A 19,184-nucleotide genomic window follows, 5' to 3' on the forward strand; every position below is an offset into this window, starting at 1 on the left:
ATATATATATATATATATATATATATATATATATATATATATATATAGATATATTAATATAATATAAAATAGTTCAAAAATTCTTACAAAACTAAATTTTAGTACTCTAAAACTTATGAACTATTCATGTAGAAAAAATAATTCATACAGCAAATTTTTACAGTTTTAATCCATTTCTTAAATTTACATTCACTAGTATTTTTTTTATTATCTAAAGTATTTAGGTTATTTGGGAATTTATTATACATTTTGATAGAATTAATTTAATATTTTTTCAATAAACTGCTTTGTTTACTTTTGGAAGAACAGTATTATTATTTCTTCTCTCATTGGTCATAATGATTTTTGATTCATTACAGTGAAATTTAAGTGACTCCATTGGAAAGATTTGCATAGTATATATTGGTAGTGGAAAATCATTCTTTTTTTTCTTAATGCTCAATAATCTGTACTGAAGACATTTATGTTATTATAAACCTTGATATTTTAGTTTATATTTTATGTTATTAAAAGCCTCACCCTATGCAACAATAACATACATCATTTTGCTGTGAAAAAAATCTGATGTAGACACCACTTGACTTCCTTGTATGCATATTAAATTACACACACACATTTTTTGCTGCACTTCATTTAAATTTACTTCATTTGAAAGTTAGATACGATCCTGCAATTCTTTAATAAAATGGGTTGCACAATTGCTGAAATATTAGTTTTTATTAACATCAAATATTTATACAATTATTAATTCAACAATCTTACATGAAATTTTAGAATAGAGTGAAAGTCCCTTTATTACTCATATTACTAGATCAGTATTATTCGTATCTTTGTGAGTTGCTGATTAACAAAAGTTTCAGATTTCGTGTGTCGTATAAATAAAAGTTAATAATAATTAAACTATTCCGTTTAGTGAACTCTTGAATACTGGTTACAAATGTCAATTTCGACCTTACGGTGTAAAATATTCAGTTTTTATTATTGGATTATTTGGTGAATAATCAAAAATGAAAATGAAACAATCATACAAGAAAAAGAAAGATAACATGAAGAAATATATCTGAAAAAAATGACAAGTAGATGAATATGAAGACAAAGAAAATGTTAAGAAGAAGGAAAGAATAAAAAAATTAAGAGAAGATGATAAATATAGAGGAAGAAAATGTTAGAACCAAAGAAAGAATAGAAACATTAAGAGAAGATGATAAATATGAAGAGGAAGAAAACTTTAAAACCAAGGAAAGAAAAAAAAGATTAAGAGAGAGAGGATGATGAATATAAAGAGAGAGAAAATTTGAAAACTGGAGAATGTGTACACAAATTAAAATCAGAAGAATTATATCAAACCAAAGAACAATTAAATTATTGGCAACAAAAAACAAACAAACGAAATGATGATCAATTCCGACTTAGGGAGAATATTGTCCAACAATATCAGAGAAGTAATGAACTAAAAGATACAAATTTTTTGCAATCTATTCTGTTCTTGTGAGGGTCTATTTTTCAGTTACTCTGTAGTTATATGTAGATAAAATTAAACAGAAATATCAGAATAATTAAATAAAATTATAAAAAATTAAACCGGAAAACCCAAAAATAATATGATTCTAAATTATAATTTTCTATTAATATTAAATAATCAGATGTTTCACCAAATCTATTCTCTCTCTCTCTCTCTATATATATATATATGTATGTAATAATGCCTATTAAATTAAGTATACACATTTTTAAAAGAACAAAGACTTTATTTCACTGATAACTTCTGATCTTTTTTTCATATTTTTTTTTATTGTTATTATATAATGTAAATTTTTTTACAATCATTTGTTAATAAGTATTAATAAAACAATATATTTCAATTAAAAAATGAGATGAAGTCTGATTCAAACCAATCTGCCTTCCCTTGTAAATCCAAATATTTCATTAATTAAAATTTTGTTTGGCTATAACTCTGGAACCAATGAAAATAAGTACCACTTATGATATATTGATAAAAATCTCTCGGTAAGGACTTTAGTGCAGTTAAGAAAAAGTAAAAAATCCAAATTTTTGGGGATTTTGGGGTTTTTTGGACACCTTTGGTTCAGTTGATTGCAATTAAAAGGGGAGGTGCACAACTAGATGTTACAACAGTCCTAAATCTAAAATTTCAACATCCTATGGCTAATTGTTTTTGATTTATGTGAGATATGTACATATACGTACGTATGCAGTATGTACTGATGTCACACTGAAACTGGTCAAAATGGATTCAGGGATGGTCAAAATGGATATTTCCATTGAAATCTGAAAACTGAAATTTTTTGTGATCACAATACTTTCATTACTTCATACAAGGAAGTAAAAAGAAATAGTAAGTTGTTAATATCGCTTATCAAGACAATATTCTCAGAACTTTACAAGTATGTAAAGTAAATATTTTGTTTTCGTAATTATTCATTCAATATGAGTGTCCCATTTCATATTAAAATCTATACTTACTCTAAGGTATTTATATTTATATTTATATTTCTTTGTACTACCTGCAGCTTCTGTAATGATAGAACGGTTATTGTCTAAGTTTTGCTTCTTTAGGTAAGGACTGGCAGGATCCATCGATCGAAAACTTTCTTTTTAAGGCAAAAGAGGAATTTGTTCTTGAAAATGATGTAAAGTCTCCTGAACACCTGCCACCCAAGCTTAACTCATTCAGTTTCTTTGATTGTGTCATCCTCAGTTGGTACCTGTCGGTCAAGATATGTCTAATGCGTTTGAATTCTTCTTCAGAGACAAAAATCTTTCTTTCCTCGGCAAACTTGTTGAACATGACGTGACTCTTTTAAGGTTCATCCTTAGACAATATGGTTCACCAGCCGTGTGCAGTTCCTGTATATGCCTTAGTGCTTCTGGTTCTTGTGAGAAGAGAACTTTATAATCTGCAAATCTCAGCTGGTTTAGATATGCACAATCTAATTGTATGCCCTATTCTTCTCTTTGCAGCTTTCTAAATACATCTAAAAGCCATGCTGAGAAGAGCCAGGTTGATATATTGTTACCTTGTTCTAATCTTTTTTGAATATTTTATCTCTACTTTATGTTTGTTAACGCAGGTCATAGCTTTTGTTTCTTTGTATATCAATTGTTTTGCACGTTTATGAAGACTGTGTTTACACCCTGGTTATGTAATACAGGTATTATGGCTGCATTGTTACCAAATCAAATTCTTTTTCATAGTCAATAAAAGACAGACGTAGGGGCATGGTATATTCATATTTCTCTATGACTTGTCGAACAGCCTTGATGTGATCCATTCTGCTAAACCTGCTTCTGATGCCTGCTTGTTCCTTTAGTTGTGATTCATTCAGTTTTGTTAGCATTATTTTTGTTATTATTTTGGTGAAAATCTTGTAAATAACTGGGAGGAGGCTTACCGGGCAATAATTCTTCAGGTTTTCCAGTTACTTTCTTGTGTAGAAGAATCACTTCAACAGTTTTCCATGCGTTCAGAATCTTTTGGTTTTTGAGGCACCTTGAGTATAGTTTTGCGAGTGCTGAGTGAATGTTTTGCCACCAACTTTCAGCATATCAGCAGTAATATTATTATCTGTTCCTGAAGCGTTCCCATTTTCATTGACTTTACAGCCTGTGTTACTTCTTCTGATAAAATGTTTTACGCTTCTTCTTCTACACGGAACTCCAATTTTTACTGATTTTGGTCCTTGTATAAATTAGAATCAAATTTTTCAGTTATTTCTAATATTTCCTGATATGTTCTGCAAATGGAATCACCTTCTCATTTTAAGCCAAAAATTTGCTTCCCTTTATTCACAGTTTATGTTTTGCTCTATAATTCTTTTGTCTTCTTCCAGCATCTTCTGCACTTTTCATGTTAAACCGGTACATTTCTTACAGAGTCTTACAGGGTTCAACATATTCCAATTTATTAATACAATTTCCTTAATTATTCATTGTTTACCATTTTTTCATTAAACTAATAGTTTCAATTGTGATTTTTGAATCTCGACAATGTTTGTCTGAAATTGCTGTAAACTGTGCTCTCTCCACACACACACATGCGCGCGCGCACACACACACACACACACACACACACACACACACACACACACACACACACACACACACACACACACACACACACACACACACACACACACACACACACACACACCATCTTAATTACAGCCTATTATATATTATATTATTATTAAAGATTATCAAAACAATTCAGAGGGCTGAAGAAAACAATAAAAAGAAGCAGGCTTTTCAGTGTTGTACGACAATTACCACTGCTAACTGAAGTATTTATTTCTTGAAAAATAGGCGGTAACAGGAAGAACATAAATCTTAAAAGCGATAATATTTTTAGAAAATATTATTAATTTTATTTAGAATATACAGTTAATAAAGTACACATATATTTAAGATTTTTGGTAATTTTAAAAGTAAAGAAAATTCCAGTTAAGTTAAAAAGTAGTAAGGTTCTAAGATTGACATCGTAGTAAAAGCAGTTTTATACGGATTTGAATACCAGATTGTGGATATGGTGGTTTTTGGTGGTTGGGTTTCAATTAACTACACATCTCAGTAACGGTCGACCTGAGACTGTACAAGACTACACTTCATCTACATTCATACGTATCATCCTCTAAAGTAATACCTTACGGTGGTTCCGGAGGCTAAACAGAAAAAGAAAAAAAAGAAAAAGGTTAAAAAGTAGAAAAAAATGTTATTTTGTACAGTTTTCATTTAGGTCTTTATTGGAAAATACGGGTCGATTATCAGAAAAACGATTTGGGATAATTAAGAATAAACCATTAATAATAAAAATAATAGTAAAGAGAAATAAATTATTTACGTAGTAAGAGTGTAGGGAACATTTTGGGATTGATATACATCGTTGATCATAAGTTCTAAGGTACAAAAATTAAGTATCGTCTAAAATTTGTTGGTTTGAATTACGTTTTTTCGAGGTAAAACCTGAGATTTTTTCATAAGCAGGGATTTTAAAAAAGGGTTTCAAAAAATTACCCTTTTCCCCTTCTTAAAGGGGGAAAAAATTACCCGTCTTTTATTGAAGAACATAGATTATATTATGTTTAAACGGTTGATTATGCATACGTACAATTGTGTAAATGCTATGGTTCCAACCATTTATGTTACGATTACTCGTAATTGTGTTGTGCTATTAATAGTCTAATTTAACAATCGAAAAGTGGATTGAAATTCGAGTTAGCAAATTTCCATTATGTGTAAATAGAATAAAGATATAGAATCCCAATTATCAGGATATTTTATTTAACAAGGTTCAGGTTATAAAGGTTGCACTGTAATGAAAACTATTGCCTGATAACGATCCGATCTCACAATAAATTTATCCCTCAAAAACTTTTAATAATTGCGAATTGTCTTTTTTAGCAATTTAATTACGTAATATTAATGTAGTAAAATATAATTCTACACAATGCGAAATTACGCTATTATTAACATATGATAGCGTAATTAATTCTTACTATCTGTTAATCTATTTATGAGGACATAAAATGTTAAAAGGTTTTCGTGCGACCGAATGAATAATAGGAAGGTTACTGAAATATTTATTTATTTATTCAATTTAAAGTGATTTTTTTAAATCGTTAATTTTTTTTTTATTTACACGATTTGAAGTCCCTTTTTTATATTCTATCTTTTCCTTTGTAATTTTGAAATTAAAAATTAATCATCAATAAAAATGATGATTTGTTTAATTAATATATTACAATGATATTTGTCAAAATTCTAAACTTTTTCTGTCTTCCAGTCGTTCTGTGCATTTCATAATCTACTTTGTTCTTACCGGATTAAACAAGCAAGGTAGAAAAATCTGACAAATTATTCAAATAAAAACTATAAAATAAAATATTAAAACATAATAAAACGTAATTAAAAATAATAATTAACTGTTCAATTACCCGGAGTAACAAATTTATTTAGCATTTAGTAAATTACCGCTTTAAATAAGAAATATTGACATTTTTCCCTATTTTCAGCTTTTTATTGTTTTTTTAAACGGTGTTCTTTTTCCCCTTCTAATTTTCATCATCCTCTGTTGATTTCTAACCGATTTCTTGGAAGAACTAAAGCTCTTCCAACATTCCATGCACGTCCTTCCCCATAATATCAATCCAAGTCTTCCTTTTTTATTTCTTGTTAGTCCATTTGCTTCACCCTTCCACCTACGTACTTCTCATAAAAAAAAAAATTGTTACAATCTATTGTCATTTGAACCGACTCGTTCTAGTTGAAAGGCAAGGTAGTCATATAGGACCGTAGATTGTACACCCAACTTTCATACGTTTGTGTTGTAGGTAGGAAGTAAACTCCTTGAATGGATCGGTGTAAAACGAAAGCGACCTTCGCGTAAATATACGAGGTCCGCCTACTTATATATGACCTTAAAATTCATCCTAAATGCTTTTTTTTTTATAATAAATATGAGGCAGACCAGTCACAATAAAATTAAAGAGAAAACATGTGCAGACCCTCTATACGATAATTATAAAAGGAATATTAAACGTGAAATGCGAAAAGAAATCGGTCAGTTTATAAGTAAATGAACCGGTTTATTTTTTCATTATGGGATTTAAAAAAAATTAAAATAAAAGCTTTTTATAGCGGGCTATGTCTAAACGATAAAGAAATTCTAAGTCCCGATCACTTCGCATTATATAAGAGAACATCTCTTACTACTCCCTTAATAAAGTGAAAAACCTTTTTTATTTATTTTAGAATGTAATGTAGAAATAAAAGAAAGTCTTTAATTCAAAATTGCATTTTGAAATAACGAGATATACGACTATGTTATGTGGATGGGAGAAATCTGTTCTCCAGGCTTGCTGAACATAATTTTACAACAATTTACGTTTGTAAATAATTATGAAAAATTATAACAAAGAAAAAAATTGAGTTTATTATGGTTTTGAATTAGTAAAATATACGAGTATGTTATGTCGATGGGAAATATTGTTTCCTAGCCTTACTGAACATAATTTTAAAACAATTTACTTCCTATATAATTATGATAAATTACAATAAAGGAAAAAAATTGGATTTATTATGTTAAACACGTAACTTAAAGGATTTTTTGTTTGTTCCTTTTTCCTTGTTACTGTGTTTTACGTATGGTTTTTCAGAATTTTCCCCGTTGTCAGTTTACTTACTGTTCAACTCCTAAATGTAGGTATATACATAGGAATGTTTAATTTATAAAAAAAATTAGCGTACACATTACAGTAAATTATCTCATCTCATTACAAATCAGGCCTTCGGATCGATATTATATCACGGTACGATGCTGTAAATTTTATTAAGTGGAAGTGCCAATAACTGAAAAAAAAAATTATTCATGCAATGCAACATACATTGGATAAGCGGGTAGAAAATTAAAAGTAAGATATAACGAACGCTTAGGACAATCCCAATGGAAATGGAAGAATCAACGAAATTAATTCACAGATGTGTTAAAGGAAGAATGAACATTTTAATAAAACAAAATATCTTTAAATTAAAAAGTAACAATAAAACGATCATAAATGAACAGACCAATAATCAAGCAGATGTCCTTTTCAAGAACTCAATTTATTGAAATTAGGAAATAGATAAACAGGATAAAAAGATAAGTATAACCATTAATAACAAATAAACAAGAAGAATGCCAGATAAGGTATGACGTCAAATATAGGACCAGTCAACATAGCGTTGAATAAACGCTATATAAAGATTACCAGAAATATAATATATGAGTACAATAAGTTCTGACAGTGGAATGGTTCCGAAACGCGTCAAGTGATAAAAGAATAAATCTAAGAAATGTAAGCAGTACTAAACAATGTCACTATCATTTTCAATTAATAAAAATGATAAAATTTCGAGTGCCTCAGGGGCAGCGCAGGACATCAAACTCAGTAAAAATTTCTATTAATAATTCATTTAAAATAATTTAAATATAAATTTAATATATATATATATATGTATATATATATATATATATATATAGGAAAAAAGTAAGTAATAAATATATATATATATAGAGGAAAAAAGTAAAGAATCTGATAAGATAAAGAAAGATGCTGATAGAATCAGTAAAGAATTAAAGAAAAGTTTATTTGGCTATAGCGTACCTAAGCCAAGATTTTTAATTATTACAAAGGAGAATGGAAACTTTCAAAAAGTTAGTCCATTCTTAATCGCAAAAGAAATTACTAATTGTGCTGGTGGTCCTGTCAAAGAAATTCGTAAAACTTTTAATGGATTGCATGTCGAAACCATCAACGACATGCAAAGCCAGAAAGTTCAGGCGTTGAAGAAGATAGGTGAATTTGCGGTTTCTGTCCAACCGCATAGCACACTGAACTCATCCAGAGGAGTTGTTGTTTGTTGCGATCTTCTTAATTGTACAGAAGAAGAAATTATACAAGAAATGTCGAGTCAGGGAGTGACTCAATGTCACAGACTTACTATGAGAAGAAATGGTGAGATTCTTCCTTCGGCCTCGCATGTTTTGACATTTAATAGGCCGAATCTTCCTGAAAAGGTACGAGCTGGCATCCATCGGCTTGATGTACGGGCATTCATTCCGCAGCCGATGAGATGTTTTAAGTGTCAACGATTCAGACACACAGCAGCTAGATGTGAAGCGCAGGAAATATGTATATGTGGAGAGAAAACACACGAGGGTGACCCATGTAAAAACCCTCCAATCTGCGTTAACTGTAAAGGGCATCACAACTGTCGTTCAAGGAACTGTCCTACATATAAATTAGAAACAGCCATTCAGGAAGTTAAAACGCTTCAGAAGGTCAGTTATCCTGAAGCGAAGAAAATTGTCAATCAGCGCACACCACGACCATCGACTTCTTATGCAGAAGCAGCGGCTGCCTCTTCCACATCTAAAATTAATGTGGAGCAGTTGCTTAACACGATGACACCAAGTCTTGCGACAATGATTGAAAGAATCATTGATTCAAAGATTGAGTCGACTCATCAGAGAAAACAAAGTAAAGATGAGACGGCTCATCCCCGGACTGACGCCGTTGACATGAGACACGCACCAGCGCCGTTTAAAAAACCAGCCAAATCTGCGATCGTAAAGCCACCAACTAGCGTAAAAATTAAAAAACTTGACTTATCTGACAAAGAGAAACAAATCACTCCGTCGACTAGTCACAAACCTAAAGAAATTGTGACAAGAAAATCCGAGTCTACCGAAATGGAGGTGCAAGTTATTATTGAAAAAGCACCAGACGCAGGTGATATAAAAACTGCAACAATGGAGCCTCCAAAAGCTCAAAGAACAGCTTCGGCGGGAACATCTACTTCAGCTGGACCCAGCACTGCAGTAGAGATCGAATCCAGTTCATCAGTCGCGGAAAGTGCATCGCTTGCTAGTTTAGATTCTATAGAAAGGATGCTAACAGCACCGATGAAGCTTTCATCACCTGATGTAAGCCGGCGAACGTCATTGGCATCAGAAAGAGATGACGATGCCATGTCCGAGGCCTCAGACACACTGTCATCGGAAGTTGAGGCCGTCCGCAGAATGGAAAAACGGTGCAAGAAAGGATGGCCGAAAGGAAAGCCTAGGAAGTAATTTTCTGGATTCGAAGTTATAGGAAATTGTAAATTTTTGAACATTTTTTTTTTAGATTCATGAGAATCTAAAGTGGGATGGGGCTAATGACCAAAGTAGTCGATGCCCCAAAAAACCTCAACAAAAAAAGTAATAATTTGTATATATTAGATTTCATTTTTAAAAGGCTAAAGTAATTAATAATAATATAGTAAAACTCGTAAACTGATGTCTTAAAGTTACTAGAGTGTGAAAAATGAGAGATGGAATTTTATATAAAACTAAAATTGCAAATGTGTTTGACTTACTTATATCTTTAGTGAGATATCACAAAGACTAATTATTACTACGTTTTTAGTTGACCACATAAGCTCGAAGCTTATACGCTGAGAGTATGAAATGGAAATTTTGTCGCATATGAAAATTACCATGCTGACCTGGATTTGAACCCGGACCTCCGGATGAAAGACCAAAATGTTATCGCTCACCTACGTAGATCGGTTTGTGTAACATTTTCTTTTTCTCAATTAATTAATATCTTATAAAAATAATCAGGCTATTTTCGAATTTCTAATAAGAAAAAGTACTTGATTTTTATTAAATTCTCACGTAAGTTGACTTAGCTCATTTAACTCGTGCAGATTTTAATAAAAAATAAATTCCACTGAATTATGTGCAAATCTTCGTGGCGGAGTGGTTGCATCACTTTCTTTCATCTACAGGTTTTGGGTTCGAAATTCAGTCAGGTGTGGCATTTTTTTACACGCTACAAAATATTTATTGTATTATCATCCATCGCCAATTGTTACAGGATGTCTCTCTGTTTTCTGTTCGAATTGCAGTCTCAGGTCGAACATTTCTGAGATGTTTGGTTAATTGAAACCCAACCGCCAAATAACATCAGTATCCACAATCTATTATTCAAATCCGTATAAAAGTAACAGATCGTGATTACAGAATGTCAGCTACAATAAACCGAATATAGAGAAAGGTAATTACTGTAGAGCTTTTTCTTAACAGGTTAAAGAAATTTAATCGTGTTAAAAAACACTGTATATTATTCTTTCATACATTTTTTCTATTCACTAAAATTTTGTTCAGATTTATTTATTCATTTATTTTTCAATGAAAAAACCGTTTTATTAAGTACCTTGGAAATAGTAACAATAGATTTATTTACAACTTCTTAACTCCTTAATACGTTAACAGCAGGGCAGAAATTTTTATAACAAACTAAAAAAAAATATATAATAATTACGAAAATTATCTCTTCACGGGATTTTGTTTGTTTTGAACTTCATTTGGGCTACATTGCCACTAAATCAACGGTTTAAGCGAAAAAATTTAGTAAAATCAAGTATTTTGATTCTTTATCGACTGCTGAAAAGTGTGATCAGATAATTATTTTGGATTACTTGATATGGACTAATAAAAGATTAACAAGTTTTAAAACGAGCCATGAATCCACTTTTTGCAGTTTGTCTTATGTGACGTAGTGGTTTCAAAGACAGATTTCATCTTTTATTTTATGACCTATAACAATTGAAAACAATGTGATGTTACAGTAAAAACCACATCTAAAGACTTATTGTAGAATTTTCCTGAATATCTAAAGACGTATTGCTGAATTGTATGATAATATATAATTAAAAAAGACAAAAATCTGACTTATTTTATAGAAATTAGAATATAAAATTCGAATCTTATCTATTTTTATAAACGGAATAAACAAAAAGCCGAAAAAATTCATTTTTATCACTCGTAAACGTTATAGTACGCACCAATTTTTATTAATAGTTTATCATGAAAATTCCTTTTTAAAATTGAAGTCTCAATTTTTTGATGGAGATTACTGACAAAAAAAAGTACATATATATAAAGGCGACAAGACAAATCCAGACAATTATCGTGGAATTTCGTTATTAGATTATACGTATAACATTTTTTCTAGAATTATTTACAATAGAATTAAGGACCAACTAGAAAGCGAGCTAGGCGATTACCAAGGTGGTTTTCGGCCTTGGCGCAGTTGTCCAGATCAAATTATTACTTTGAAATCACTTATAGATATTTATAATAGAAAGCAAAAACAGATGATTATTTCTTTTATCTATTTGAAAAAAACGTACGATTGCATACATAGGCCTTCGATGTTAAAAATTCTGAGAAATCTCGGATCGGATCCTAAATTGGTAAATATGATCGGTTTAACATTAACAAATACAAAATCTAAAGTGAAGTTTCGTGGCGAATTTTCCGAACCTTTTTACATAAAATCCGACTGAGACAAGGCGACGGACTTTCGCCTTTATTATTTAATTGTGCGCTAGAATTTCTGATGCGCGAACGGTTTAAAATTAATCCAAAAAATATTCACATAGGATACAAAAGAGATAACTTAAATTTAAATCGCCTAGGATTTGCCGACGACTTAGCTTTATTAGCTAATAGTATCGCAGAAGCCAGAATACAAATAACATGTATAGAAGAACTTGCAAATAAAATTGGACTAAAATTTCTTACGAAAAGACTAAAATGATGGTTATAGATCCTTAAGTTATTAATTCTGTGAATATTAACGGAAACAAAGTAGAACTTGTAGAAAAATTGAAATATCTTGGAGAGATCATTACTTGTAATCGTAACGAAAAACAAAATCGAACCGAAAGACTTAATAAATTATTTAAAGTGCTACAAGTAACCAAAAATACTTATAAAAAAAAAATCGCTCTCGATTAACACTAAAATTAGGCATTACAAAACTGTGGTTAAACCGGTAATTACTTACGCGAGCGAGACTTTATTTAGATTAAATCTGAAAAATAGGATTGAACCTTTGCTTAAAGTTGAACGCAGGATTCTTAGAACCTGCATAAACAAAAAATATAAACACGAAAATCAGTACAGATTATCGCCTATACGAAAACTTAGAATCCCCTTAATCGATATTATGAAAAAGAAGCGAATTTCTTTCTGCGCACACTTGTTAAGATTACCGCAGGATAGGATTACTAAGAGAATTATCGATCGATTTTGGTCTTTAAAAAATCCGCCATTGTGGATCAAAGAAATTAAAGAAGACGTGCAAGAATTAAATTTGACTTACGAAGATTTACTTAATAAATCCGAAAAATTAAAATTTGTTATTAAAGATCCGAATACCGACTTTAAAGCAAGAACTTTTAATTATACAAAAAGGGTTTATTCAGAAGAGGATCGTAAAGCAAGATCATTAAGAATGACTAAATATTGGGAGAAAGTAAAATCTAAGAACTTAAAGGCCAAAAGATCGGCAAAAAAGACTTGAATTATTCTGACTAAAGTGGTTCTTTGCGGCTTTAAAAAAAAAAAAAATATATATATATATATTGATAGAGAGAGAAAGAGAGTGTGTTGTGTGTGTGAGAGAGTATAGTAGTATATAGTATATACGTTACTAAATGATTATGTAGTTAGTTACTCCTACATACGATACTGTGTACATGTAGTAACGCGTTAACTGTAAAAGGTTGCGCAATAGTCATAGGCATTCGGTTAATAATAAGGATTGTGGTTGCTACTTGAGAGCTGTTGAGATGTATTACTATATACATGTAAATACACTATCGTGTTACGATATTGAAAAAACAAACCATTAAATGTTACTAAATTTAATAACAAAATCCTTATCTAGGAAGTGTTTTTAAAATAAACAGTTATTTAAAGTAATAAATATGTATATATATATATATATATATATATATAAACAAAACTCACATACATACACACAGATGTATAAACAAAAATAGATTATAATGAAATTAAAAAAAAAAAAAAATTATCAATGATAAAGATAAATCACTTTTGTTAACGTTAGTTATATAAAAAACTACATAAAAATTAATTTTTTACAATTAGCAAAATATACAGGAATTGAATTAGTAAAATTAAGTCCTACTTCCTTCGGCCTTAGATTTGACACTGAATATAAATAAATTTACGTATATTTTGATAATTTCAGAATCAGTATTCCCGTGTCTTTTTTTAACTGAATAAAAAACTATTGTTTTTTAAGTTACGTGGAGTTGTTGTTTTTTTTTTTTTTTTTAATTACTTGCAGTTACAGAGCTCGTTTTCTTCAGTGTAGTTGAAGTTGCACTTCGGTTACAAGATTGGAAGAGCCTCACTTGCAAAATATACCTGTTTCGATTGTTAATTAATACCTATAATAATTTTTTCATGAGAAGACAAAATTGGTTTGTCCAAGGTGATCTCAAGTCCACTAAACCGATATTATACGTTCCAACACTATTATAAAGCTTATTCCTAGAGTGTCATTCGCCATATAATAATAATTTAAACCTCCTTCGGTATTCTTTCATAATAGTGTAATTAATAATAAAAAAAAACTATCCACTAAATGAATTGAAACCATTTAACTTTACAGAAAACCATTTAACTTTACGGAAAAAAACCGTGACATTACGCTTCTCAGGGAAAGACGTGGATAGAAATCCCAATAATTATAACAATATTATTTCTGTTGTCCACAAGGCGAAACTTATGGTTGTTTTCACGGGATGATAAAATTGATTTCGTCAACAAAATCAAATCATACGTTTTTCTTTGATTTAATAATAAAACGCTGAGCTTGTTATCATTATTAAATATGTATTATTTTTATATTCTCGAATAAAATATAATATCATCTCGTGGTGCTTATTCAAAAAGTCCGAACGAGTTTTCAAGATACAAAATCGGGCTGTAAGTATTAATCGTGTAGAATGATATTTAAAATATAAATAATGTTAATTTATCCCTGTTTATATTTATGAATAGGCCAAATTTGCTTAAAAATAAAAAATTCTAAAAATATATCAATATTCACCTCTGGGAAACCAGATAATAATCTGGTCTAACTTAACATAATACTGCGGTTTAACAGAAAGGACAATATTATCGAACTATTCAAAAAACTTCCCACTAACTTATTTAAAATATAAAAAAATTTTTTTTTTCAGAAACAATATTACAATGTTTTAACCGTGGTTTTCCTTGGTTCATTCGGGTAAATGCTGGAGCGGTTCCTTTTTTTATCTGTGGAATAGCACAGTACTCATTCCTGACGTGATTTATGCAATTTATTATTATCGTAGGTACCGATCATAATAAAAGATTTATCTATTTATACAGATAAAGAATAAAATCTAATTTTCAGGTAGTTTGTTAACACATCAACTGCTCTTTGGAATTTGATTTTTGTTTAACTTCCCGGACCACCGTTAGGTACTGCTTCAGAGGATCAGATGAATGATTTGTAGAGTGTGTGAAAATGCCATGCCTGACCGGGATTCGAACCCGGGACCTCCGGATGAAAAGCCAAGACACTACCACTTGTGCCACGGAGGCCAACAATTGGAATCTGATTCTGCGTGCCGCAAACATATCACCCCTTGGTTTGATAGTTTCATATTTCTTGGGGTTGCCCATTCACATACCCTTAAGTTCCTTAAGCCCTTTCATAAGCAAAACAACAAAATTTTTTTGTTATCTCTTTATTTTCAACCCGCACAGAATTTCAAGGACTCAAAATCCTCTTTGATATTAACTGATCACACAATAATTGCCGATCCAAAGTTTCGTTTAATTAATTTTAAAATTAATCATTTCCCACCATTAAATTAGTAAAATTGATGTTCTTAATGTCCTTTTTCAAATTTATTTTTCTAAGTAAAAACTTAATTATTGTGTTTCAGTCCAATGCAATACTAATGAAACACAGCAATACTTTTAATACAACAAAATAAGTATTTCTACCAGTGTTTACAGAACAAAATTAAAAAATAAAAACAACTTTTGATCATCAAGTACTGTTCTGGGGAATCATAATTAAAGATATAAAGTCGGTTTAAAAACAGTCAAATCACTGGAACTTCAACTTAGATTTCTAATCACAACCTAATGCAAATCCCTGTAAAAATAAATTTAACCACATTCTTGAGATAAAAATTTATTTTAACGTGAACTGAAAATCAGCCAAAGATCTCCCCCACCGAAAATAATTTAATAGACGATTAATAATTTAATGTTTTATGATGGAAAAGTAGCAGAAAAGATTTTAGAATAAATTTAACTATAAGATATCGGTTGCCTAGAGTTATTCAACGATGAAATTTCTATTTCTATTGGTATAAATTAGTTTCCCAAAAATTCATATTTATTATGAACATTTTTTTAAACTTTTGTTTTTAATAAACTAATTTAGTGACCGGTTTGCATGCAATCTTGGGCTACTGCTAATTTCTCTTTGGTCTTCTATATTTCTAATAAATCAATGGTTCTTTAGTCTACATTAAATCTTTCTACTATTTTACTCTAATTAGTCTATATCAACTCTTTCATGCGGTTTAATTTTATTCTCTAGTTTTTGAGTGGACAAGGCTAATTCCTGTATATGGACACAATAATATTAGTTGTGATTTTAAAAAAAAATATTTTTTACCACAGAGGGATGTACATTTTGGTTCAAATTTTTTTTAGTAAAAGCCTCTTTAGTAAATTTTCATACTCTGGTTAAGTGATTGAATTCAACTGTATTTTTAATAGAATTAATTTCTCTATGTTAAGTTTCAGATTAAATGATTACTGTGTGCTCTGTAAATCATTGCATTAAAAACTATTAAATACGTTACACGTAGAAATCAGTGGTGAACATTCAGTGAAATGAGTGTACATTTTTACAATTTGAACCTCAAAGTTATGTTATTAGCTTTATTACTTAATTTTAAAGCAAAAAAATGTTAAAAGTTATTTACTTTCTGTCTCATAGGTAAATTTTATGTGTTTGTTATTTGTTGTAATCTTAAAACATAATTTTCAGAAAAATAGAATGTAGCTGATATTTAATCTCACTGACAACATTGTTGAAAAATACATCAACAAAAATATAATTTTGTCAACAAGAATATCATTTATGTATCTCAATTAAAATTGTCTGTACCTTTAATTATTCTAGGTTATTTATGTTAAGATCAGATGAAATCCAGGCAGGAGGTTGTTCCATTGTTGTTCCACTGATTTGCTTATAATAATCATTATTACTTCACTCACAATCCCGTCAAACATTTATTTTTAAAATCATTAATTTGATCCTAGCAGTTTTTTTGGTTGTTCCTATAATTTAAAAATATATTTTAATAATCATTTTACTAAATGATAAATTTAAGTTTTTTCTCTGGAAATGACAGTATTTAATATCTTTGCTTATGTATTTTTGGGGACCAACTTACCGGTTCAGACATAATTAGCTTGCATCCTCTTCTTGGAAATATAATTTACACATTCATGTCTAATTTAAACATTTTAAAATATCTAACGCCGATAATTTATCATTGCATTTTAAACCCCTTCTAACTATTTTTCATGTTTGCAGAATCCTGTACCGTTTGGTTCATGGAAAGGAGTGCGAGATGGTTCTAAGGACTGTCCATTGTGTATGCAGAATGGTGAAAACATAGGAATAAAAGGGATATTTGGATCAGAAGACTGCCTCTATCTTAATGTATTTACTCCAAATGTGAGTAATTTTAATGTCGTTAAAAGTGTAATGTCAGAAATTATAATTATTTTAGAACATTTGCAGGTTTTAGCAAAATTATAAAAATAATTTTGCTTATAATTTTTTTTTTATCTTGCTCTTTTATATGTATCAAAAATAGGAGTCTCAAATTAGTTCTATAAATTGGTCTGTGTTTTTGCATGTTGTTAATTTCTGAATGAATTCTAATTCATTCAGAATACAAAATCAAAGTTGATGGAAAACAGCTTTATTAATGACTGAAATAGAGCCAAAGAATAATTGGTGATTCAGGTAAGAAAATTAAAAAGTTGGTTTAAATCTTGTTCAAACATTCAGTGAATTCTCAGAAAACATAACTTTTAGATTACTGACGTAACTTATAAAATTGACTTATAAGTTTAAAATTGTTTATGCTATAGTCATAAATTTTTGAAATTGAAGATTGAACTAGACTTTTTTCAAATTAATATCAAAACCTATATTTTGTATCATATTTATGAGTGTTTGTATATTGATTATTTTGTGTTATAACATTTTTAGATTAGAGTGAAGAGAAACTACATTTAAATCAAACAAAGCTCTCAAGTCTTTTTCCATACTCAAAGTTAATTACAATGTAGGTAAAATAATTAATTTTTGTGATATAAATTAACAAGTTTACAACGGAACTTATGTGTTTTAAAAAGACATTTTGAGTATTTTTTTAAAATTATGTTTTTATTAAAATAAAAAATACTTATTACATTTTTATTATTTTGACATTACATAATATAAGCATAGGACCTCTTTTGTAGAGGAGACATTGACAAAGTAAAATCTCTGCTCCAACCAACAAGTCCTCAGCATATTACTGTATTTTTTTCACCTTCCAGCAATCTAAATAATATTTTCTCTAACACTGGTTGTTTTAGAAAAAGGTTTTTATTAAAACTTAAAAAAATGTTTAATGTTCTTAAGTTTCTACTGTTTTTATAATATGAATTGACACAAAAGAACCAACTTATGAAAATTAAGATAAATTACTAATGGGAGAGAGAGAGAGAGTGAGTGAGAGAGATAATATGGTTTTCTGATTAATTAAAATTAACACATTGCTTGTATTTTTGTGATGTTTACAAAATAAGATAGTTCAGACATTGATCAGTAAGCTACTATTCAAGATAAGCACTTCCTTTTTTCTAAGATAGGCAGGTCAACAATGATTACTGTATTCTCTGAACTCAGAAAGTAACTGAGAGAGCAATTGATGCTAGTTTTCCAGTTTTTGTAGGTAAAGTGGGCAGCACTATCTGAAATTTATCATAAATTCAGCTCCTTCAAATAAAGTCTACTAATAAAGTTGGTGAACTAATAAGTAAGTATATTTCCACATCAACAGATTTCTTTTTTTCAGTTTAATTTATGTAGTAACTACTATAAAACACTCAAACATTTGGAAAAAATATTCCATATTTTACAGTATAACATAAATAATGTGGTTCATGATCAAGACACTCATATGCAGTACAAGTGTCCCTCTACAGCTGACAGATTCCACAAGAAAAACTTTATGATTACATGTGTTATTTATCACTCCTTTAATGAAGATCATAGTTTACTGCAGCGAATAATTATGGGATGAAATATGGGCTCTCGATTAGTGACGAGACAAAATTTAAAATTGCTACTTTGATTTCTGTAATATGTTTTATTTCAGTTCACAATACCAAAGAAATATCCTGTCCTTTTTTACATACATGGTGGAGGTTTCACAAATGGAGGAGCAACATTCTTTGGACCAGAATTTCTTCTTGATAAAGATGTTATTTTAGTGAGCATCAACTATAGGCTTGACGCTTTTGGTAAATAATTAATTACTTTTTATGTCTACAATTATAGCAATCTGATGTTTTTGTTTAAAACATTTCAGATACTTGTATTTGCAATATTTTCTTTTATAGATCCTGCATTTGCTATTTTCTTATAACAATTTAAAAAAATATATATATATATACATACTGGATTATCAGTCATCATTAA

At 29.6% G+C, this 19,184-nt stretch overlaps 1 protein-coding gene across 4 annotated transcripts in view; it reads left to right on the top strand.

Moving 5' to 3' along the window:
- The window catches only part of LOC142319699 (esterase FE4-like), a 79,623-nt gene that overhangs the window by 29,882 nt on the left and 30,557 nt on the right, over positions 1 to 19,184 (top strand). For all 4 annotated transcript variants that reach the window (XM_075357269.1, XM_075357268.1, XM_075357272.1 and 1 more), the window contains exons 2-3: positions 17,019 to 17,162; positions 18,862 to 19,006. In XM_075357269.1, the coding sequence (XP_075213384.1) occupies positions 17,082 to 17,162; positions 18,862 to 19,006 (226 nt within the window). In that variant the 5' untranslated portion in view covers positions 17,019 to 17,081. The remainder of the gene's footprint in view (positions 1 to 17,018; positions 17,163 to 18,861; positions 19,007 to 19,184) is intronic.

The sequence above is a fragment of the Lycorma delicatula genome, chromosome 2, assembly GCF_047948215.1.
Source record: "Lycorma delicatula isolate Av1 chromosome 2, ASM4794821v1, whole genome shotgun sequence".
NCBI lineage: Eukaryota > Metazoa > Arthropoda > Insecta > Hemiptera > Fulgoridae > Lycorma > Lycorma delicatula.